At 43.7% G+C, this 23,784-nt stretch overlaps 2 protein-coding genes across 3 annotated transcripts in view; one reads left to right on the plus strand and one right to left on the minus strand.

The window, feature by feature from the left end:
• The window catches only part of nav2a (neuron navigator 2a), a 310,069-nt gene extending 300,780 nt beyond the window's left edge, over positions 1-9,289 (minus strand). Inside the window, exons 1-2 of the mRNA XM_036963588.1 lie at positions 9,071-9,289; positions 7,342-7,876 (exon numbers count right to left, since the gene is read on the minus strand). Coding sequence (XP_036819483.1) covers positions 7,342-7,422 — 81 coding nt within the window. The 5' untranslated portion in view covers positions 7,423-7,876; positions 9,071-9,289. The remainder of the gene's footprint in view (positions 1-7,341; positions 7,877-9,070) is intronic.
• A 566-nt stretch (positions 9,290-9,855) lies between these two features.
• Positions 9,856-23,338, plus strand: LOC110506289 (transcription factor E2F8). 2 transcript variants are annotated; one of them, XM_021585751.2, is made up of 14 exons: positions 9,856-10,192; positions 11,259-11,334; positions 11,538-11,786; positions 11,882-12,035; positions 12,301-12,606; positions 12,812-12,973; positions 13,204-13,341; positions 13,630-13,824; positions 13,931-14,018; positions 14,150-14,654; positions 14,837-15,106; positions 19,484-19,610; positions 19,738-20,090; positions 22,045-23,338. In XM_021585751.2, the coding sequence occupies exons 2-14, from the start codon at positions 11,266-11,268 to the stop codon at positions 22,216-22,218; spliced, it is 2,790 nt and encodes a 929-aa protein (XP_021441426.2). In that variant the 5' UTR covers positions 9,856-10,192; positions 11,259-11,265; the 3' UTR covers positions 22,219-23,338. The 2 variants fall into 2 exon arrangements, with proteins under 2 accessions (XP_021441426.2, XP_021441427.2); XM_021585752.2 differs by lacking the exon at positions 9,856-10,192 and adding an exon at positions 10,794-11,011.
• The last annotated feature ends 446 nt before the right edge of the window (positions 23,339-23,784 follow it).

A 23,784-nucleotide genomic window follows, 5' to 3' on the forward strand; every position in this document is an offset into this window, starting at 1 on the left:
TAGAGCCCCTCCCGAGAGCTCCATGTGAGGCACAGAAAAAGCAAACGTAAACTTCGAACCTCGTTGGTTAAAGATCAGCAAACAGTTCCTTCAACTGCTCTGACGGTTCTCCAATAAACCCGCCAGCCGAGTGCCTTGTACAAAACACTGAGCTCTCACAGTGTTTGAACCTGCCTTCTCAGGCCTGGAATCCCTCTGATTCAGACTCAACTCACAGGGGCTAAAAGCACAGTGAAAAGAGCAGGGTGGATGACACTGAAGTCGAATCTGTGATGACGCCGCTCGACAGGGTTTAGCTCACTGCAGTAGCTGAGTATAGCAGGAAAGGCCGACTGGCGCCATCCGCGCTTCTCTGAAGCGTTTTAGAAGTCAAAGGGGGCCTCCTGGGTGGCGCAGTGGTTAAGGGCGCTGTACTGCAGCGCCAGCTGTGCCATCAGAGTCCTGGGTTCGCGCCCAGGCTCTGTCGTAACCGGCCGCGACCGGGAGGTCCGTGGGGCGACGCACAATTGGCTTAGCGTCGCCCGGGTTAGGGAGGGCTTGGTCGGTAGGGGTGTCCTTGTCTCATCGCGCACCAGCGACTCCTGTGGCGGGCTGGGCGCAGTGTACGCTAGCCAAGGTGGCCAGGTGCACGGTGTTTCCTCCGGCGCATTGGTGCGGCTGGCTTCCGGGTTGGATGTGCGCTGTGTTAAAGAAGCAGCGGCTTGGTTGGTTGTGTATCGGAGGACGCATGACTTTCAACCTTCGTCTCTCCCGAGCCCGTACGGGAGTTGTAGCGATGAGACAAGATAGTAGCTACTACAACAATTGGATACTACGAAATTGGGGAGAAAAAGGGGTAAAAATTCAAAAAAAAAAAAAAAAGAAGTCAAAGGGGGATAAAGCAGACAGATGTGTGTGCGGGTGTGCTTGGAGTTCCTTAAGCCTTCAAGGCCAAGCACAACCTCAATATTCCATTGAAGCAAACTCTTGCCTTGTCGAGGACCACACACAAATACGCAACCCGCACGGACGTCCATGGACACCCAAACTCACATTTTACCACAGTCTAGTAGTAAAAAGTCTTCCCTACATCTAGACTACATCTATGTTTCTCATTGCTACATCATTGCTACATCCCAAGGACTCCCTTGAATGCTAATACAATGAATGCTAATACATCACATCACATTCCCAACGATCACCCCACAGGATCTCTCTTTAGGCATTGCTTCAGTGGATTAGATGAATGCACTCCCAGTCCTTTCTCATGTAATACTCCGCGATGCCATGTCTCCAATGATTGACACTCAATGAACATTAATATTCGGAGGGGTGAGACACATACGCCGAGGCAGAATCTACAAAGTGAACGGAATCCAATTACCTCAACCAGGGGGTAAGTATCTGGTTGTGGATGTGGAGCTCACACAGCCCAGGTTATTGGGGGGACACTGAGGCGTGCTACACAGGAACTAGAAGTAATTCCTCAACAATGGGATCCCACCGCTCACATCACTACCTCTGTGCTTTAAATTTATTCAAGACCGCTGATGTCCATTAACCATCTGGCTCTATCTAACAGGCTCCCAGACTACCTAGCCTCCCCGGAGATACCAAAGTGTCTCGTCTCATGGTCGTCTCTTCTCACATTGATGATGTCGCCAGGTTGATGGCTGAGGCAGGCTTAGAGGAAGTATTGGTTTTACAGACAGAATGTGACACACGTCGATACCTCATCAGGCATTCAGTGGACAAAAACACCCATTATGAGCAGAATCACAGGGAATTGCCATAGCAACAACACAGAAATCTAGGAATCGTTTGCTAAAATAGACCAAATTAGTACCTTGTCCGCGGCACTGGTTTTAAACGCACTAATACACAGTCCATCAGCGCCGTTTTTGTTTTCTTGTGGTGCTCATTGTGGCACTTAGCATCTGAAAGATGCAGCAGTCTGTAAAATTGGAAAACAGCAGCTGGGATTCCTGTCTCGTCAATTAATATTCATGCTCTAGAAAATCTGAGGTGATGAATTTAAAACACCTGATCAAATCAATAATTTAGTGGACAGAGAGAAAGATAATAAAGAAGAAAATGCAAGAATAAGCATTCATTTTAACCTAGCCAGTCCTCAGACTGCTGGAGAGAGTGCTGCAATTCCTTAAATATGAGAGCTTCAAGATCTCTTGCATCCCTATTTTTGGCAAAGAACCAAATTTGCCTGTGGTGGAACTCTTGCTTGCAGTATCTTCCCTAGGGCAGCCATCCTCTCCGGTCTCCCCAGCTGCTCAGAGTATGTGCCACACATTTAGGAAACCAGCCATGATCAAATGAGAAAGGAAAAAGGGTTCCCCCAAATGAGTTCCTGCTGAAAACGGAGAAGGACAAACACGGAAGAGGGTCTCAAAGACTCAAGACCATTAGTTCAGCATGCCAGAGCCTGGGTGTCTGAGGATGGGAGTAGGTAATTCAATCCGACTCCACATCCAGATGAAGAGGAATGCAATCTGAGTCAACACAGAGATTTATTGTGCCCACACAGGATCAGTGTTTGCTGCCTCCCAACCACCCTTCCAGGAGTCATTAGAAGGCGTTGGTGCATGCACACATCACTGGAGATGGTGGTGAGAGACTGACGGGGGCTGTAGCAAGGGGTGGCGGGAGTATTCCATCAGTATTACTGAGAGAAATACTGGGTCCTAGGAGTATTCCATACTTAACGTGACAGGAGAGGGGTTGGGTCGACTTGCAACGCATTGACCCATTTGTCCCGGGTCCCACTCTCAACTACATCGTAGATGGAGATTGTTACCAGCTCCATACCCCAGTGAGTTCTACCGCCCATCACCATCACCCTCTGTCCGAGGACCAAACAGATGGAGAATATGTTTCCCTCCCTCTCCACTTCTACCTCAAAATGCACACAAAACACATGCAGGCACGCACACATACTAATATCATCGTAGCTATCACCATACAAGTTCCTCTTTTTAACCATGGGGGGCAGTTATAAAGCCACCAATGTCAAATGTAATTTTTTTCTGATGTTGGTGGTGCCCAATGCATTTCCATAAAAGGCACACACACATCAATACACAAGTCAATTGAGCCCCAGTTACAGCGGATGCCACCATTGGCCCAGATGGTATGGGACATCCGCTGCGACAGCCAATCATAAATCACAGCACTTAGGGGTGGGGGGTGCCGCCGGAAAGGCTCTCTAGCCTTGTCTAAGTATAGTCACGTAAAACAAATCTCAGATTGATATGTCATTAGATAGGGCCAGGAATTGCCAGGGAGCTCACGATACGATATGATCTGCATACTTACAGTGCCTTCAGAAAGTATTCACACCCCTTGACTTTTTCCACATTTTGTTGTGTTACACAGTGGGATTAAAATTGTTTTTGTAAAAATACTCAGTGGAAGAAAAATTCTAACATTTGTAAAGAATTAATCAAATAAAAACACTAATACATAATTAGAAAAGTATTCAACCCCCTGAGTCAATACATGTTAGAATCACCATTGGAAGTGATTACAGCTGTGAGTCTTTCTGGGTAAGTCTCTAAGAGCTTTCCACACCTGGATTGTGCAACATTTGCCCATTATGTACTTTTCAAAATTCTTCAACCACTGTCAAATTGGTTGTTGATCATTGCTAAACAACCATTTTCAGGTCTTGCCATAGATTTTTAAGGAGATTTAAGTCAAAACTGTAACTCGACCAGTCAGGAATATTCACAGTCTTCTTGTTAAGCAACTCCAGAGTAGATTTAGCCTTGTGTTTTAGGTTATGGTCCTGCTGAAAGTTGAATTCATCTCCCAGTGTCTGGTGGAAAGCAGACTGAACCAGGTTTTCCTCTAGAATTTTGCCTATGCTTAGGAAAAACTGGGAAAAACCCCAGTTTTTAACAATTACAAGCATACCCATAACATGATGGAGCCACAACTATGCTTGAAAATATGGAAAGTGGTTGTCACGACTTCCACCAAAGGTGGTTGGTTCCTCTTCCTGTTCGGGCGGTGCTCGGCGTCGCCGGCCTACTAGCCATCACCGATCCATTTTTCCTTCTCTGTTTGTTCTGTCTTTGGTTCTTTCACACCTGGTTTCATTTGCTTTATTTCTGTGTGTATAATTACCCCTGTTGCCTGCTTAGGATTGTGCGGGATTATTAGTTTTATGTTGGTCGTTGAGGTTGTGCCTCAGTTATTTTCACGTATATACCGTTTGTGTATAAGTTTAAGGAACGTTGTTTTTCCTCCTTCCGTGAGTAACTGTGTTCGCTTTTGTCGTGGGCGTTCATTTGGTATTGTACCTGACCCTATTGTTGTGGACTTGTCTATTAAAAGACACTACTTGGACATCTCTGCTCTCCTGCGCTTGACTCCTTCACCTACCTCTAAATACAATAACGCAACAGTGGTATTGGATTTGCTCCAAACATAAAACTTTGTATTCAGGACAAAAAGTTAATTGCTTTGCCAAAGTTTTTGCAGTACTACTTTAGTGCCTTGTTGCAAACAGGATGCATGTTTTGGAATATTTTTTATTCTGTACAGGATTCCCCTCTTTTCACTTAGTCAATTAGGTTAGTATTGTGCAGTAACTACAATGTTGCTGATCCATCATCAGTTTTCAATCACAGCCATTCAACTCTGTAACTGTTTTAAAGTCACCATTGGCCTCATGGTGAAATCCCAGAGAGGTTTCCTTCCTCTCCGGCAACTGAGTTAATTTAATGATACACCATCCAAAGTGTAATTAATAACTTCACCATACTCAAAGGGATATTCCATGTCTGTTTCTTTTTTTGTTTCTTTAGTTTCTTTATTTATTTTGTTTCTTTATTTTTATCTAATAGGTGCCCTTAGCGAGTCATTGGGAAACCTCCCTGGTCTTTGTGGTTGCATCTGTGTTTGATATTCCCTGCTCGACTGAGGGACCTTACAGTATGTGTGGGGTACAGAGATGACGTGCAGTACCAGTCAAAAGTTTGGACACATCTACTCATTCAAGCGTTTTTCTTTATTTTTACCATTTTCTACATTGTAGAATAATCACGAAGACATCAACACTATGAAATAACACATATGGGAATCATGTAGTAACCAAAAAAGTGTTAAACAAATAAAAATATATCTTATATTTGAGATTCTTCAAAGTAGCTACCCTTTGCCTTGATGACAGCTTTGCACACTCTTGGCATTCTCTCAACCAGCTTCACATGGAATGCTTTTCCAACAGTCTTGAAGGAATCCTACATATGCTGAGCACTTGTTGGCTGCTTTTCCTTCACTCTGCGGTCCAACTCATCCCAAACCATCTTAATTGGGTTGAGGTCAGATGATTGTAGAGGCCACATCATCTGATGCAGCCCTCCATCACTCTCCTTATTGGTAAAATAGCCCTAACACAGCCTGGAGGTGTGTTGGGTCATTGTCCTGTTGAAAAACAAATGCTAGTCACCACTAAGCGCAAACCAGATGGGATGGCGTATCGCTGCAGAATGCTGTGGTAGCCATGCTGGTTAAGTGTGCCTTGAATTCTAAATAAATCACAAACAATGTCACCAGCAAAGCATACCCACACCATCACACCTCCTCCATGCATCTCTGTGGGAACCACACATGCTGAGATCATCCGTTCACCTACCCTGCGTCTCACAAAGACACAGCGGTTGGAACCAAAAATCTCAAGATCGGATCAAAGGACAGATTTCCACCGGTCTAATGTCCATTGCTCGTGTTCCTTGGCCCAAGCAAATCTCTTCTTCTTACTGGTGTCCTTTAGTAGTGGTTTCTTTGCAGAAATTCGACCATGAAGGTCTGATTCATGCAGTCTCCTCTGAACAATTGATGTTGAGATGTGTCTGTTACTTGAACTCTGAAGAATTTATTTGGCCTGCAATCTGAGGTGCAGTTAACTCTAATGAACTTATCCTCTGCAGCAGAGGTAACTCTGGTCCTTCCTTTCCTGTGGCGGTCCTCAAAAGAGCCAGTTTCATAATTTGTGCTTCATGGTTTTTGTGACTGCACTTGAACAAACGGATTGACTGACCTTCATGTTTTATTAAAGTAATGATGGACTGTTGTTTCTCTTTGCTTATTTCAGCTGTTCTTGCCATAATATGGACTTGGTCTTTTACCAAATAGGGCTATCTTCTGTATACGACCCCTACCTTGTCACAACTCAACTAAAGCTCAAACACATTAAGAAACTCCACAAATTAACTTTTAACAAGGCACACCTGTTAATTGAAATGCATCCCAGGTGACTACTTCATGAAGCTGGTTGAGAAAATGCCAAAAGTGTGCAAAGCTGTAATCAAGACAAAGGGTGGCTACTTTGAAGAATCTCAAATATAAAATATATTTTGATTTGTTTAACACTTTTTTTGGTTACTACATGACTCCATATGTGTTATTTCATAGTTTTGATGTCTTCGCTATTATTATACAATGTAGAAAATAGAAAAAAATAATGAAAAACCCTGAAATGAGTAGGTGTGTCCAAACTTTTGACTGGTACTGTAGTCATAGAAATGTCTATTTAAACACTATTATTGCACACAGAGTGAGTCCATGCAATTTATTATGTGACTTGTTAAGCACATTTTTACTCCTGAATTTATTTAGGCTGGCTGTAATGAAGGGGTTGAATACTGACATTTCAGCTTTTCATTATTAATTCATTTGTAAAAAAATCTAAAAACACAATTCCACATTGACATTATGGGGTATTGTGTGTAGGCCATTGACACATTTATTTTTTTCAATTGAATAATTTTAAATTCAAAAAGTCAAGTGGTATGAATACTTTCTGAAGACACTGTAGTATTCCGATTCAATACTGTGATTTTATTGCTATTCCATGGTCCAAACATATTGCTCACCATATGTCTGCTGCAGAAATGAGAGGCCTTGAGATAACGATCAGTAATGGAAATAAAAGTGCTGAAAACAAATTGGAGAACAAGTTATGAAGGAAAAATACGATATTGTCAAAACGATGCGATCCAATATATCGTCAAAAACAATATCGCTATATCTAACTGTAACGATTATTTTTCCCCCCCATCACTATCCTTGGATGCTGTTTCATTTTTCCTTTGCAGGATCAGGACACAAGCAACATTCTAGGATACAAACATCAACACTTCCATAAGATTGACATGTGCATGTTCAGACTCAAAATCACAATATCTTCATGGTTTCTACCCAACAATGCACCTAGTGATTTTTTTTGTATTTCTTCTCAGAGATTTTCTCATGACTTCCTCCGAGCTCAAGTCAAAGGTATAGACAATTAGCAGAGATCTGAATGGGAGATTGGGAGGAAAGAGAGGTTTGGTCACTCACCCGTTTCTGGTCTTCCAGACCGTGCATCACAGGTTTCCTCCTCTGGTGCTGCTGCGGGGATGCCTCTGCTCCTGATTCCATTTTCTCTCCCTTCTACAATATCCAACAGTCCCTTCTTTGTTAAAAAAATATCCAATCAAATATCCTCTCCCAGAAACAAAGAGAATTGCTTATTCCAAAGTCATTCAAACTCCCCACTCTTTCATCCAAAATCACTATTGGTCCAAAATCTTTGTGGGAGAAAAAAAAAACACCCAACAAGCTATCTCGTGGGGGTATGTCCTGGGTGGAGCTAGCTCAGGGAGTTATGTTGTCACTCCATGGCTCTCAGCTGCAGTTTTGAGCCCACTGAGGCTGACCCAGACTGGGCATCAGGGGATAGGCAGGGGTCCTGAGATCCTGAGCTCCACAACCATGGTGGCCCTCTCTCCTCAAGCTTTCACCCAGAGTGAAAACCTCTAATCTTCTCCCTGGATATGATCATGGCTCCCTATTCCCACAGGGCCAACATTCCTCCACTGTAAAATCAAGAGCCCTGTAAAGTCTGCTGGATTAACCTGTGATAGTCACCAAACTATTAAATTTGCACAACTGGATGGGTAAAAAAATATATGTTTAACCAAGCTACCAATTAGACAACACCATGCAACAATATTTAGGAACTCAGTCGGGGTCTCAGAATAGTAGAATACACAATGTACCATTTCGAAATATGGTTATTTTTATGTCCATCACTTACAGTCACTCAATTAGCATGTCAGCTGTGTAAATGTATAGTAATCACGGTTGAATTGGCAAAATGAGTAGAATTGTATGAAATTAGTTGTAAAATTGCTAAATCTTCTCTCAGCCCCACGGCAAAATATGTAGAAATGCAGAAGGCTTGCTTTAAAACTGCAACATTTTCTCTGCACCCCATTGCAAAATATGTAGAATTGCAGGAATTTCACAAAAACTTTTTTTTCTCTCTGCATGTGTGGGTGTGGGTACACAGACCTGCGAACCACTGTGGACACTTGTGATTAGTTCAGATGTTTTTCTGGCCCTCACCCCCATCAAAATGTCCCATGTTGTGTTACTTGCAAATGTATGGGCTACATGCAATAAATTACTGCTTGAAGTTGTAATTGGTTTGGAAGAATACACAATCATCTCAGACAATAAAGTGTCAATGATATGAATAGATACGTATTCGACATTGAATGTAACTGCATAAATTCCTGACAATAACTCAAATAAGGGTTAGTAGGCTACTAACGTGAGGTGTAGGCTGGCTACCTGAGAATGTTATAGAAAAATAAACATAATGCATGAGTTTTCAGAATTTCAGGATGAAATGGCAGGTTCTCTGGCTGGAGCTTCATGAAAACCAACAGCGAGAGTTGTATTAGGCAGGTGCATTGGGCGTAGCGTGAGCCACATGCAATAGTTACATAGTGTATTAAACTAACGATTGTAGCTAAATCAGTTCTGCAAAGCAAGCCCTCAACAATTTCTGCACATACATTTCCAAATAATAAACATGCAAGAGGCAATATGGATGATGGTATATCACCCTGCAGACATTCCGATAAGGCAGGTGCTGCATTTCCTTTGCTCTGATATGGGGTCGCTCACCAAAATTAAAGGTGAAAATAAACTATGGAAAGCTTTTGAAATAGACGTAACCTAACTTAAAATCATAATAAATAGAGTGAATGTAAGTAAAGGGTGGGAAGTAGCTACTCACCCAACACATCAGCAGCAGCAACGAATGTAACGTTTCCCTTCAAAGACGAAATGCTCCCTACAGCACATCGCTCGCTTAACGTTACCTTCCCTTCTTTCCCTTTTCCTTCTTGAACAGCCAGTGCATGCTTCGCTTTCCTCAGCAAGGTCCCACTCTCTCCTCGATCGATAACATCACGTCACTGACGAGTGCGCCCAATGCGCCCAGCGTTTTCTCCACCAGCTCCCCTGCGCCATCCGTTTCCATGGATACTCACAGAAAGAATGATTTTGGGGCCATCTAGCGACATTGTATCGAATGTCTCATGCCTAGAGCAAATCTGTGCAAAGTCGACGCACAAAATTAAACACCAATCCCAATGAATCGTTCAAAATGACATTGTTGAAATAAGTTTGAGTATTTTGTGGAGAAATACGTATGGTATACTTTTACTTGTATTTCATTCATTTTTATCTCCAACAAATTGAAACAACATGTTACCGTCTGTGCTAGTATGCATGTAGTTTGCATGATACGGTAAGATTTTACAGAATGGCTACACCGATATGGTTACTAAGTTCCAGAAAAACTTTCCAGCTATTATAATGAGCCTGTCCTGCAAAATAGCTCCCTCCAACAGCCACCTATGCTGTATAGTCGTTTTTTCTTCTTCGCCAAAATTTTGAGAAAAATCAACTATGGGAAGCTGTTGAAATAGATGTAGACACATTTAACGTTAGCAAAATATTGCACAAAGTGTAATTTAGTTTTTTCTGGCAAGATATCAGGCACCCCCGCCCTGTGAGTAGTTGCACAAGGAGGTTGGCTCTATCGGGTGTCGAAAGTGCTGAATGCGTGAAACTAGGCGGGACAAATGAAATGGTCCTGAAATAAACGTATTTTACTCACTTGGGTATAACTACAAGACAAAAGTAATTTTGTCTCTCGTTTTATACCTTTAGTGTGAATTAGCTGACCGCCTGGTTACGAATTTGCATGGGGACATTTATAACATTTCTAAATGTTTCCAGATAATTAGGATTAGGAGCCAAGCACACTTATTACCGATGCCTTTAGCTGCTTGACTTTTCAAGGGGATGCGAACAAGAATGAGAGGTGCACAAATGTAACCAGTGCTATAGGGTAAGTAACTACGTATATTTGTGGTCTTCAATGCTCTTTATGGGACTGATCGTCAGTCAGATCTCACCTTTAGCTAGATAGCTACTGTACTTTACACCATTTGTTGGGAGTCATAGAGTTAACCCACGCATTACTGTACGTGGCTTGCTGGTCAGCTAGCTATTGCTATCCATATTGCATGGGATCTCATGTAAAATGCATGTGCATTTGTAGTTTCTATCATATTTAATACACCTCTTGTGAAGTATTAAGGCGCGTATGTGTTACTTGTAGCTAGCAAAAAAAATGTAGTGGTTTTTGAAGACGTAGCTAGCGAGCCAGCTGATTAGAAACCGGTGCGGCGGTGACATTAACCCGCGCAATAGCTCATTAGCTGGCTAACAAACGAGTTGGAAAGCGATACAATTTTATTCTGCCAGCATTTATTAACTTCTAACGCAAAGAAAAAAAATACACTCGTTTATTCATGCGGGCTTGCTTTCGTGCACTAGAAGTTATGTCAAATATCACAAGTTATCCGTGCGTTTCACATTTCAATGTTCCGGGTTGTGTCATTTGGAATGTGTCGAACTTCCGCGCCAAGATTTTTTTTTATTTTAAATTTACCTGCGCGGGACGGTCCGAATTTCCTTGGGGTCATCTCCCGCTTCATTCTTACTGGTTGCTTGTCGCAAATAGGCGTGTTCGTTGAAACCGTTTCGCTTGCTCATTCGATAGAGTGCATGTCATTTACCGCCAAGCATTAACTGTGATATTTTTGGTTCGATTCGATTTTTAAGATTCGTGTAGGTAGTCGAACAAGAGGAACGGTATTATTTGGTAAATGTGATTTTGAATTAGAGGTGTAGCTGCTAGCTATATCATTAGTGTATGTTAACGCCGAATACATGTAATGCGGTTAAGAAACGGGAACTAAAACCTAGAACATTTTGTGAAACTTTAAGTGAATCAAATACATTGATCCGCTTGCTAATGTTAACTGTTATTAGTCTAACTAGCTAGACACTGCTTTTTTGTTGTTGTTAGCCAATATCAGTCTTACATCCTGTGTTTGATTGAAATTTAGGTGGAAAATGTCGAGCACTTTACCCGAATCACAGAATCTGAGCCATAAAACACAAACCACCACCTCTAATCACAAGGTTAGTAATTGCTAGCTAACGTACATGTTTCTGTTGTTTAAAAAAAATCCAGGTTACTATCTTAGTGTTTATATAGTAGTTCATGTGCTGTATAGCAGATTCTGTTTAAGGTATGTTCAAGGGCATTTGACTGACTGTTACATAAACTAACTCAAACCATGACATCCTTAAATATTCTGCTATTGAATTACTTTGTCCAACAGGGTAATGTCTTTGCAGAGCCACAAGCACTGACAACAACACCAAGGAAAGTATCTCCCCAAGGCACTGTGCTAACAGAGATTCAATCCAACATGGGACCCCTTACGACCCCAACTAAAGGAAAGGAAACTGGACCTAGTGAGCCTTGGACTCCAACCTCCAATTTGAAAATGCTGATCAGCGCTGCCAGCCCTGAGATCAGGAACAGAGAGAAAGAGCTGTGTATGGACCCTGAGGGAGGGGATGCCATGGTAAAATAATACACACACACACAGGAATGAGTCTGCAGCTAAGACCTTAGAAATGTATTGATTGCCTGTTTGATCTATTTCCTTTTCACCCATAGGACCCTGAGCTTGGAGAGGAAGGGGAGAAACAGATCAGCAGAAAAGAGAAGAGTCTGGGTTTGCTCTGTCACAAGTTCCTTGCCCGCTACCCCGATTACCCCAACCCTGCACTCAACAACGACATCAGTCTGGATGATGTTGCTGCAGAGCTTAGTACGTCCTGTTTTACTTCTCTCTCTCTTCATTGTCTTTAATTCCCATTTCATTTTTTTTCTCAGAATAATCAAGCTATATTACCCTTACATTTTCAAATGTAGTTTTTTGAAGAATGCAATAACTACAGCATGTATTCCCTAAGCTTAGGCCTATATGCTGATGCTGTAAATAAGCAGTTACAAACTATAGACAGGCCGTATACAAACAAGACCACTTTACTCCTGTTTATTCAACTCGCATTCACTCTTCTCTGTCCGAACAGACGTGGAGCGCAGGCGCATCTATGACATCATGAATGTGCTGGAGAGCCTGCACATTGTCAGCCGGCTAGCAAAGAATCGCTACACATGGCATGGACGCGCTAACCTGCCACAGACCCTGGCCAAGTTGCGGCAGGTGGGCGAGGAGCACCGCTACGGGCAACAGATGCAGCAGATCCGCCAGCGCAGCCTGGAAAGGGAGTTTGACTCGGACGGCGACGAGAAGGAGAATGAGGAGGTGGGGGGAGGAGGAGGGAGCCAGAAGGAGATGTTCTTTGTGGAGCTTCCTGGGGTGGAGTTTAAAGCAGGTGAGAGGCCAGGATGAACCTTGTTTGATTACGAGCTATTAATACAATCGTTCGTAATATGTAGCATGATTGGTCCTGTACTGCAAGGCTTTTGTAGAAGAAAAGGTTTTCCCTGTAGATATTTCTTGTTTTAGTGGGCTGAACGGAGTGACCATGGTCTTGGCTATATAATAACCTTGCTATTATTCACCTGTGTTCTCTCCAGCCTCGGTGAACAGCAGGAAGGACAAGTCTCTGAGGGTGATGAGCCAGAAGTTTGTCATGTTGTTCCTGGTGTCCACGCCTCGGGTGGTCAGTTTGGAGGTGGCTGCCAGGATCCTCATTGGAGAGGACCAGGTGGCTGATCAGGACAAGAGCAAGTTCAAGAGTGAGTGTTGAGTCCATGTGGGCAAAGCAGTCCTTCACGCCTCTGGCACATCCTGTGTTCTTTCAGCACGTTTCTAGCTTGGACACACAATCTTTATGGTTAAAAGTTGAGTGTGTAGTTGGCGCAATAAGTACGATTCTGCACACCGAGATGCTCCAACCAAGTGTGTTAAGACCGTACGGTCTTTATCTGGTGATGAGTCTAATGTTTGAATGTGTGTGTGTTTGCAGCTAAGGTCCGCAGGCTGTATGATATAGCCAACGTGCTGCGGAGCCTGAAGCTGATAGAGAAGGTCCATGTGACAGAGGAAAGAGGGAGGAAGCCAGCCTTTGAATGGACCGGCCCTGAGGACTTCCCCAGTGTGAAGGGTAAGTACTTATCAGAACAGTCTTCCCAATAATACTTCACTTGAAGGGGTTACCATACATAATAACACTATCACAAGGCTTTTTATAGGCATCACATGTCCTCGATTTCTACATTATATAGAAGTTATTATATAGAAGTACCCTGTGCCATTGAAGCTATGCTGAACCTTTGCTATACAACCTAGTGGTTTATATGAGCTTTCAGAACCATTTTAATCTGTAATGGTGTCCAACCTGCCTCTCCCAGTTCACCAGACTAAATCTTGTCTTTTGTTTCAATTCAAACAGAGACCGCTGCCACTACAGCCACTGCCAAGAGGACACTTGAGTCTCGTACCTCCATAGACAACTGTGCCAAAAATCTATTTTCCTCTCCGGGGAGCAAACACAGCTTCACCCGCCACCCCTCCCTCATCAAACTGGCCAAGAGCATCCAGGAAGACCGACGCAAGATCAACTCGGCCCCCACCAGCCCTGTCAAGAGTAAGTCCTGGGAGATATCTAGACATTAGAGTCTGGGAGATGTAGTGTTCAGATGTTTTTAAGTGAGCTTTGGGTGTCTAGATTAGCGTCTGGTTTTTTTTTTCAGATGATTCCTCGAGCAGCGAGTTCTTTCCCACCAAAATGGCCCAACTAGCGGCAATCTGTAAGATCCAGCTTGACCAGCAATCAAACAAGTAAGTGCTGCCTGATTCTCATTGCAGTATCGTATCCTTTAGTCTTCTAAATAAACCAGAAGTATTCTACAGTTCCTTGTTAACATCAACTCAGACCGTCAGATGTTACAATGAGTCTTGTCTTGTTCAAGGGTTGTTGACAGGACACCTAAGCCTGCAGTTACTGTGACTGAGGCAGTGCCAAATCATGAACAGAAAGCTGCTAAAAAGCCAGGAGCTCCCCAGCCACCAGTATTAACACCCACAGAACCCCGTGCCAGCACTGTCCACCTCACCCCACAGGCACAGTTCACCCCCCAACCTACTGGGGCAATGTCCTTCCACCCTACCCAGTGTTCACCCCTCATCCCTGTGCTGCTGCCCCAACTCCAGGGAGGTGGACCCTACGCCATCTACATGCACCACTCCTTCAGGCCACACCCCCTAACCAGGCCTCAGCCAACCAGCCTCGCTGTGCGCTCCATGACCTTCGAGGATAAGACGGGGCGGAGCCCGAGTGATGCCACAGTGCACGGCCACTCGCCTGCTACGAACAACCTGCCAACCAGCAGCCCCTCGTTACTAAAACGTGTGTGTTCAAAGAGACCCTCCGAGGAAAGCCCCTCCAAGGCCAAAAGGATTGACCCCAGCACCAGGGTAAGACCTGTTCTTTACACGATACCTCTGCGCAGCTCAGTTGTACCTACTTTGACCAGAATGTGAGGTGACATGTCACTAGCAGAGAACTTTGGCAATGTCATACAAATAAAGAAGCATGTTAAATAGTAATAGCAAAGGTCATACGAAGCTAACCCACCTCTTTCTCTCCTCTCCTCCAGGACACGTCTCCTAAGCTGTGTGAGATCCTCCAGGCTCGTCTGAAGGCGCGTCGCGGGGGACTCCTCTCCAACCGTCCCTCGCCTCGAGCCCTCCACCTGGACCCTGAGTTTGTCAACACACCTGGGAGCTCCGTGGCCGCCACAGCCAATCAGACACTGGAGCAGAACCTGGAGACCTTCCTGGAGGAGAAGGTCGCGACCTCAGACAGCGAGGCAGGGCTCACGCCGGTCAGAGCTGTTCCACTGACCCCCCACCACCTACACACAGAGGTAAACACACAAGACATATACACAAAGTAAAACGACACACACACACATAGCTAAAAGACCGATACTGGTGTTAACCGAAAACACTTGGCTTTAGATGCTGTGTGTGAATAGTATCTTTGGATGATACATGTCAGATACGTTTTAGTTTGAAATGATTCTGTGCGATTCGGTTTGATTAGGGAACGATTCTATGCACAACCTTTTGTTGCATGAAAACATTCATATAATAAAAAATATACACTGCTCAAAAAAATAAAGGGAACACTTAAACAACACAATGTAACTCCAAGTCAATCACACTTCTGTGAAATCAAACTGTCCACTTAGGAAGCAACACTGATTGACAATACATTTCACATGCTGTTGTGCAAATGGAATAGACAACAGGTGGAAATTATAGGCAATTAGCAAGACACCCCCAATAAAGGAGTGGTTCTGCAGGTGGGACCACAGACCACTTCTCAGTTCCTATGCTTCCTGGCTGATGTTTTGGTCACTTTTGAATGCTGGCGGTGCTTTCACTCTAGTGGTAGCATGAGATGGAGTCTACAACCCACACAAGTGGCTCAGGTAGTGCAGCTCATCCAGGATGGAACATCAATGCGAGATGTGGCATGAAGGTTTGCTGTGTCTGTCAGCGTAGTGTCCAGAGCATGGAGGCGGTACCAGGAGACAGGCCAGTAGATCAGGAGACGTGTAGGAGGCCGTAGGAGGGCAACAACCCAGCAGCAGGACCGCTACCTCCGCCTTTGTGCAAGGAGGAGCACTGCCAGAGCCCTGCAAAATGACCTCCAGCAGGCCACAAATATGCATGTGTCTGCTCAAACGGTCAGAAACAGACTCCATGAGGGTAGTATGAGGGCCCGACGCCCACAGGTGGGGGTTGTGCTTACAGCCCAACACCGTGCAGGACGTTTGGCATTTGCCAGAGAACACCAAGATGGGCAAATTCGCCACTGGCACCCCTGTGCTCTTCACAGATGAAATCAGGTTCACATTGAGCACATGTGACAGACGTGAGTCTGGAGACGCTGTGGAGAACGTTCTGCTGCCTGCAACATCCTCCAGCATGACCGATTTGGCGGTGGGTCAGTCATGGTGTGGCATTTCTTTGGGGGGCCGCACAGCCCTCCATGTGCTCGCCAGAGGTAGCCTGACTGCCATTAGGTACCGAGATGAGATCCTCAAACCCCTTGTGAGACCATATGCTGGTGCGGTTGGCCCTGGGTTCCTCCTAATGCAAGACATTGCTAGACCTCATGTGGCTGGAGTGTGTCAGCAGTTCCTGCAAGAGGAAGGCATTGATGCTATGGACTGGCCTGACCATTCCCCAGACCTGAATCCAATTGAGCACATCTGGGACATCATGTCTCGCTCCATCCACCAACAGACTGTCCAGGAGTTGGCGGATGCTTTAGTCCAGGTCTGGGAGGAGATCCCTCAGGAGACCAGCCGCCATCTCATCAGGAGTATACCCAGGCGTTGTAGGGAGGTCATACAGGCACGTGGAGACCACACACACTACTGAGCCTCATTTTGACTTGTTTTAAGGACATTACATCAAAGTTGGATCAGACTGTATTGTGGTTTTCCACTTTTTAATTTTGAGTGTGACTCCAAATCCAGACCTCCGTGGGTTGATAAATTTGATTTCCATTGATAATTTGAGGGTTTTTTGTTGTCAGCACATTCAACTATGTAAAGAAAAAAGTATTTAAGAAGATATAAGAATATTTCATTCATTCAGATCTAGGATGTGTTATTTTAGTGTTCCCTTTATTTTTTGAGCAGTGTATATATTTGTCACCTGCGCCGAATACACCGGGTGTAGTCTTTACCGTGAAATGCTTGCTTACGAGCCCTTCCCAACGATGCAAAGTTTAAAACTAGTAACACGAGAAATAAAATGCACAAGAATGGAGCTATACAGAGGGTACCAGATCAATGTGCAGGGGTATGAGGTAATTGAGATATGTACATGAAGGCAGGGTAAAGTGACTAGGCATCAGGATAAATAATAATAATAATAATAATAATAATAAGAGTAAAATGAAGAACAGAGTAGCAGCAGAATATAATGAGTGTTTGTGTTGTCGGTGTGTGTGTGTGTGTCGGTTTTGTGTTTCAGTGCAGTGTGAGTGTGTGTACAGTTCAAGTCAGAAGTATACATACACTTACTTAGGTTGGAGTCATTAACTTGTTTTTCAACCACTCCACAAATTTCTTGTCTACAAACTATGGTTTTGGCAAGTCGGTTAGGACATCTACTTTGTGCATGACACAAGTCACTTTTCCAACAATTGTTTACAGACAGATTATTTCACTTATAATTCACTGTATCACAATTCCAGTGGGTCAGAAGTTTACATATGCTAAATTGAATGTTTTTAAACAGCTTGGAAAATTCCAGAAAATTATGTCATGGCTTTAGAAGCTTCTGATAGACTAATTGACATGATTTGAGTCAATTGGAGGTGTACCTGTGGATGTATTTCTAGGCCTACCTTCAAACTCAGTGCCTCTTTGCTTGACATCATGGGAAAATCAAAAGAAATCAGCCAAGACCTCAGAAAAAAAAATGTAGACCTCCACAAGTCTGGTTCATCCTTGGAAGAAATTTCCAAATGCCTGAAGGTACCACGTTCATCTGTACAAACAATAGTACGCAAGTATAAACACCATGGGACCACGCAGCTGTCATACTGCTCAGGAAAGAGACGCGTTCTGTCTCTTAGAGATAAATGAACATTGGTGCGAAAAGTGCAAATCAATCCCAGAACAGCAGCAAAGGACCTTGTGAAAATGCTGGTGGAAACGGGTACAAAAGTATCTAAATCCACAGTAAACCAAGTCCTATATCGACATAACCTGAAAGGCCGCTTAGTAAGGAAGAAGCCACTACTACAAAACCGCCATAAAAAGCCAGACTACGGTTTGCAACTGCACATGGGGAGAAAGATTGTACTTTTTGGAGAAATGTCCTCTGGTCTGATGAAACAAAAATAGAACTATTTGGACATAATGACCATCGTTATGTTTGGAGGTGAAAGGGGGATGCTTGCAAGCTGAAAACCACCAATCCAACCGTGAAGCACTGGGGTGGCAGCATCATGTTGTGGGGGTGCTTTGCTGCAGGAGGGACTGGTGCACTTCACAAAATAGATGGCATCATGAGGAATTGAAAATTGTGGATATTTTGAAGCAACCTTTCAAGACATCAGTCAGGAAGTTAAAGCTTGGTCGCAAATGGGTCTTCCAAATGGACAATTACCCCAAGCATACTTCCAAAGTTGTGAAAAAAAATGGCTTTAAGGACAACACCGTCAAGGTATTGGAGTGACCATCACAAAGCCTTGACCTCAATCCTATAGAACATTTGTGGGCAGAACTGAAAAAGTGTGTGAGCAAGGAGGCCTACAAACTTGCCTCAGTTACACCAGCTCTGTCAGGCAGAATGGGCCAAAATTCACCCAACTTATTGTGGGAAGCTTGTGGAAGGCTACCTACATTGTTTAACTTAGGTCAACCATTTTAAAGGCAATTCTACCAAATACTAATTGAGTGTATGTAAACTTTTGGCCCACTGGGAATGTGATGAAAGAAATAAAAGCTGAAATTAATAATTTTCTACTATTCTGACATTTCTCTTCAAATAAAGTGGTGACCCTAACTGATCTAAGTCAGGGAATGTATCAATATATATTGTTTACAAATTAGCTATGACATAGCCAATGACTACATTTCACAACTTAGGAATGTATTTCACCCCCAAGCTCTCTATTTGGAAGGTGTTCCTAATGTTTGGCATACTGATTGTTAAAAGCAAATCTACCAAAACTATTGCCGATGGTGAACCTGAACAATCCAAATGACATCTATTGTACTCCCCTTTCAGCAGGAAAAGCCAGGTGAGAGTTGTCTCTGGTAGTTTACCGTTTACCGGTAACAATAACCTAGCAAATCACATAGGTTGTCACAATCTTAATATCACGCAAGCCATTTTAGTATTTCAATGCTGAAGGTGCCACAGAGATTTGCAAGTGACCCAGCACGTGAAGAACGTTTGACTAGGCTACTGATATTGCCGGGAGTTGTTCGGCATGCAAAATGACTTGTCGATCAATGTCAGTTACATGCAGTTCAACACAAAACAGAAGAGATTTTCGGGAGGTATAAAGAGCCCCCAACAATTATGAACCAGTGATTTGTAACGTTTGAATAGATTTTTCTGACCAATGCATGCTACATTCGGATAGGTTTGCAGTCTGCGTACCGACGCACGTTTGTTCTTAAGCATTTGAATCTGGGACCGATGCATATCGGTGAATCGTTACATCCATAATGCTGTGTTAATGACTCTCTCTGTGTGTGTTCCAGACTCTGATCCCCACTGGCTACCTGATCCCCATCTCCCAGCAGTCCCCCTTCAGCTACAAAGACATCCACAACCCCGAGAGCAGCAAAGCCTCCACACCCACCTACATCTACCACACACCCACTGCAGGTATACACACCTTTAACATTTATTTGCAGTCCGTACACACGCTAACGCAAATTTGAACTATGTCTTTGAGTAAAGCATACTGTATCAGATGACTAATTAACATGTCTTCCCCCTCTCTCCTTCCCAGGCTCTAGACCTCCCCCGATCCAGGAGTTGACCCCCACCAGCCTCTCCCTCCACAGGCCTCCCCCTGCCTCGCCCTTCTCTGCCCAGGTGCACCGCTTCCACAGCCCCAGCCCTGCCATTCTCAACTTTACCCTGCAAAACCTGGGCCTCATCCCTGGGCCTGGCTCTGTACCCGCTTGCAGCCCTGGCACTGCCCAAACCCCGGAGCACCCCAGCTCCGTGCCCCTGCCTCCCCACCTGGGCCTGCATCAGAGGGGCAGCATGGTCTTCGTTAAGCCCATGTCCCCCGTGCCAGTCCAACACCAGATGACTGGCCCGGACGGGCAACCACTCACGCTAATTCGCCTACAGCAGGTGAGAGGCATACTTTCATACATACAGTGCCTTGCGAAAGGATTCGGCCCCCTTGAACTTTGCGACCTTTTGCCATATTTCAGGCTTCAAACATAAAGATATAAAACTGTATTTTTTTGTGAAGAATCAACAACAAGTGGGACACAATCATGAAGTGGAACGACATTTATTGGATATTTCAAACTTTTCTAACAAATCAAAAACTGAAAATTGGGTGTGCAAAATTATTCAGCTCCTTTACTTTCAGTGCAGCAAACTCTCTCCAGAAGTTCAGTGAGGATCTCTGAATGATCCAATGTTGACCTAAATGACTAATGATGAGAAATACAATCCACCTGTGTGTAATCAAGTCTCCGTATAAATGCACCTGCACTGTGATAGTCTCAGAGGTCCGTCAAAAGCGCAGAGAGCATCATGAAGAACAAGGAACACACCAGGCAGGTCCGAGATACTGTTGTGAAGAGGTTTAAAGCCGGATTTGGATACAAAAAGATTTCCCAAGCTTTAAACATCCCAAGGAGCACTGTGCAAGCGATAATATTGAAATGGAAGGAGTATCAGACCACTGCAAATCTACCAAGACCTGGCCGTCCCTCTAAACTTTCAGCTCATACAAGGAGAAGACTGATCAGAGATGCAGCCAAGAGGCCCATGATCACTCTGGATGAACTGCAGAGATCTACAGCTGAGGTGGGAGACTCTGTCCATAGGACTACAATCAGTCGTATATTGCACAAATCTGACCTTTATGGAAGAGTGGCAAGAAAGCCATTTCTTAAAGATATCCATAAAAAGTGTCGTTTAAAGTTTGCCACAAGCCACCTGGGAGACACACCAAACATGTGGAAGAAGGTGCTCTGGTCAGATGAAACCAAAATTGAACTTTTTGGCAACAATGCAAAACGTTATGTTTGGTGTAAAAGCAACACAGCTCATCACCCTGAACACACCATACCCACTGTCAAACATGGTGGTGGCAGCATCATGGTTTGGGCCTGCTTTTCTTCAGCAGGGACAGGGAAGATGGTTAAAATTGATGGGAAGATGGATGGAGCCAAATACAGGACCATTCTGGAAGAAAACCTGATGGAGTCTGCAAAAGACCTGAGACTGGGACGGAGATTTGTCTTCCAACAAGACAATGATCCAAAACATAAAGCAAAATCTACAATGGAATGGTTCAAAAATAAACATATCCAGGTGTTAGAATGGCCAAGTCAAAGTCCAGACCTGAATCCAATCGAATCTGTGGAAAGAACTGAAAACTGCTGTTCACAAATGCTCTCCATCCAACCTCACTGAGCTCGAGCTGTTTTGCAAGGAGGAATGGGAAAAAATGTCAGTCTCTCGATGTGCAAAACTGATAGAGACATACCCCAAGCGACTTACAGCTGTAATCGCAGCAAAAGGTGGCGCTACAAAGTATTAACTTAAGGGGGCTGAATAATTTTGCACGCCCAATTTTTCAGTTTTTGATTTGTTCAAAAAGTTTGAAATATCCAATAAATGTCGTTCCACTTCATGATTGTGTCCCACTTGTTGTTGATTCTTCACAAAAAAATACAGTTATATCTTTATGTTTGAAGCCTGAAATGTGGCAAAAGGTCGCAAAGTTCAAGGGGGCCGAATACTTTCGCACGGCACTGTACATCCACACAAACACTGTTACACAAACACTGGGTCACACATACAGCATACATACACACACACAGCCTCAAACCCCAAGCTTAACACACATACAGCATACATACACACACATACAGCCTCAAACCCCAAGCTTAACACACATACAGTCAGTCAAACCCCTCCCTAATTGATAATGGTGTGCTGCTGGTTCAGTGCTTGTGTAAATAGCCTCACTGATTATATAAACGAGGTGTGATGTTGATTGCAAACATCTGCTAACTGACTTCTCTGCTAACTTCTGTCGTTGTCTATCTCTCCTCCTCTTCAGGTGACCACGCCCAAAGGGACAGCCCTCACCCAGCACAGTTTCTTCCACACCCCTGTCTCCCTCTCCCCGCTGGCTACCGTGGTAACCACCAGCCATGGACACACGGCGCCGGCGGGCGCTAAAACCGTTTACATCCCTCAGAGGAAGCTGGAAGTCACCACTGAGGACACCTAAAGACTATGCTGCTACACAACGTGTGTGTGTGTGTGTGTGTCTGTGCATGTCTGCATGGTTTTCTATGGTCTGACTGTCATATTGTTAAGGTGTACTGTAGGTTGAGTGATTTTGATTTTTATGTTTTAGGGTATGTGATGTCTCCAAATTATTTAATCCAAAACTAGTCCATGGGTTATTCCAGTGTTTCCCAAACTCGGCCTCAGGACCCCAAGGGGAGCGCGTTTTGGGTTTTGCACTACACAGCTGACTCCAATGATCAAAGCTTGATGATTATTTGAATCGGCTGTGTGGTGCTAGGACAAAAACCAAAACGTGCTCCCTTTGGGGTGCCGGGGGACCGAGTTTCGGAAGCCCTGGTTTATTCCATTTCTACAGGGGGAAAGACAAAGTATGTGAACTCATGCAGAAACAGCTGCGTGTCACCGTCAGCTCCAAATATAACTCTGATGGAGAGACCAGCCATGGTAAATACTCTTAACCCTGGGGCTTTGAGACACAATATGCCGGATATTACTGTGTAATACTACAGCATACTTTTGATACTGGTTTATGTATGGATTTAAGATTAGGGATCACCAGTAGGTATTAAACTGGTGAGGGGTGTTTTCTGTGTCTAAATACTAAATAGTGAAACGGTCTGTCTTATTTTGGTTTTGAAGGGTTTGTTTGCCAAAATCTAATATGCTGGCTGAGTATTTCAACATTTCTCAAAGAGAAGTTGTATTGAAGTCCCATTTACATCATCAACGTGCCATAGAGAAGAAGAACAACTTAACCTCCGTTCACCGGGATGACATTAATATGTGACAGCGGGACTTTAATGACTGAAAGAGAATTTTCTTTTTGAAAAGTATTGTCGATGAACTGTTTTTGTATGTGTCAAATTGGCAAGAAAACAATTTTGCACGTTGTACATGTTAATTAACTGTTACCCTTAAAAAGCTGGATTGTATGTGATTCAACTGTAAGGGGTGAATGTATGCGATGGCGTCCTACCTTAGGCAAATCACGTAATTGAAATGGAATCTTAATGTATAAGGAATGGACTTTAAGCATTAAATTCAGCTCAGATGTCCTTTGTATATAAAATGGTAAATAAACATATTTTTTAACCGGGTTCTGTTCATGTATTCTTTACTGTCTCCCTCGGTTGATGAATACATGGTCAACGATATGTTGGTGTCCTATAGCATTAGTCTAGAGTATGAATACATGGTCAACGATATGTTGGTGTCCTATAGCATTAGTCTAGAGTATGAATACATGGTCAACGATATGTTGGTGTCCTATAGCATTAGTCTAGAGTATGAATACATGGTCAACGATATGTTGGTGTCCTATAGCATTAGTCTAGAGTATGAATACATGGTCAACGATATGTTGGTGTCCTATAGCATTAGTCTAGAGTATGAATACATGGTCAACGATATGTTGGTGTCCTATAGCATTAGTCTAGAGTATGAATACATGGTCAACGATATGTTGGTGTCCTATAGCATTAGTCTAGAGTATGAATACATGGTCAACGATATGTTGGTGTCCTATAGCATTAGTCTAGAGTAT

This window comes from Oncorhynchus mykiss, chromosome 26, assembly GCF_013265735.2.
Source record: "Oncorhynchus mykiss isolate Arlee chromosome 26, USDA_OmykA_1.1, whole genome shotgun sequence".
Lineage (NCBI taxonomy): Eukaryota > Metazoa > Chordata > Actinopteri > Salmoniformes > Salmonidae > Oncorhynchus > Oncorhynchus mykiss.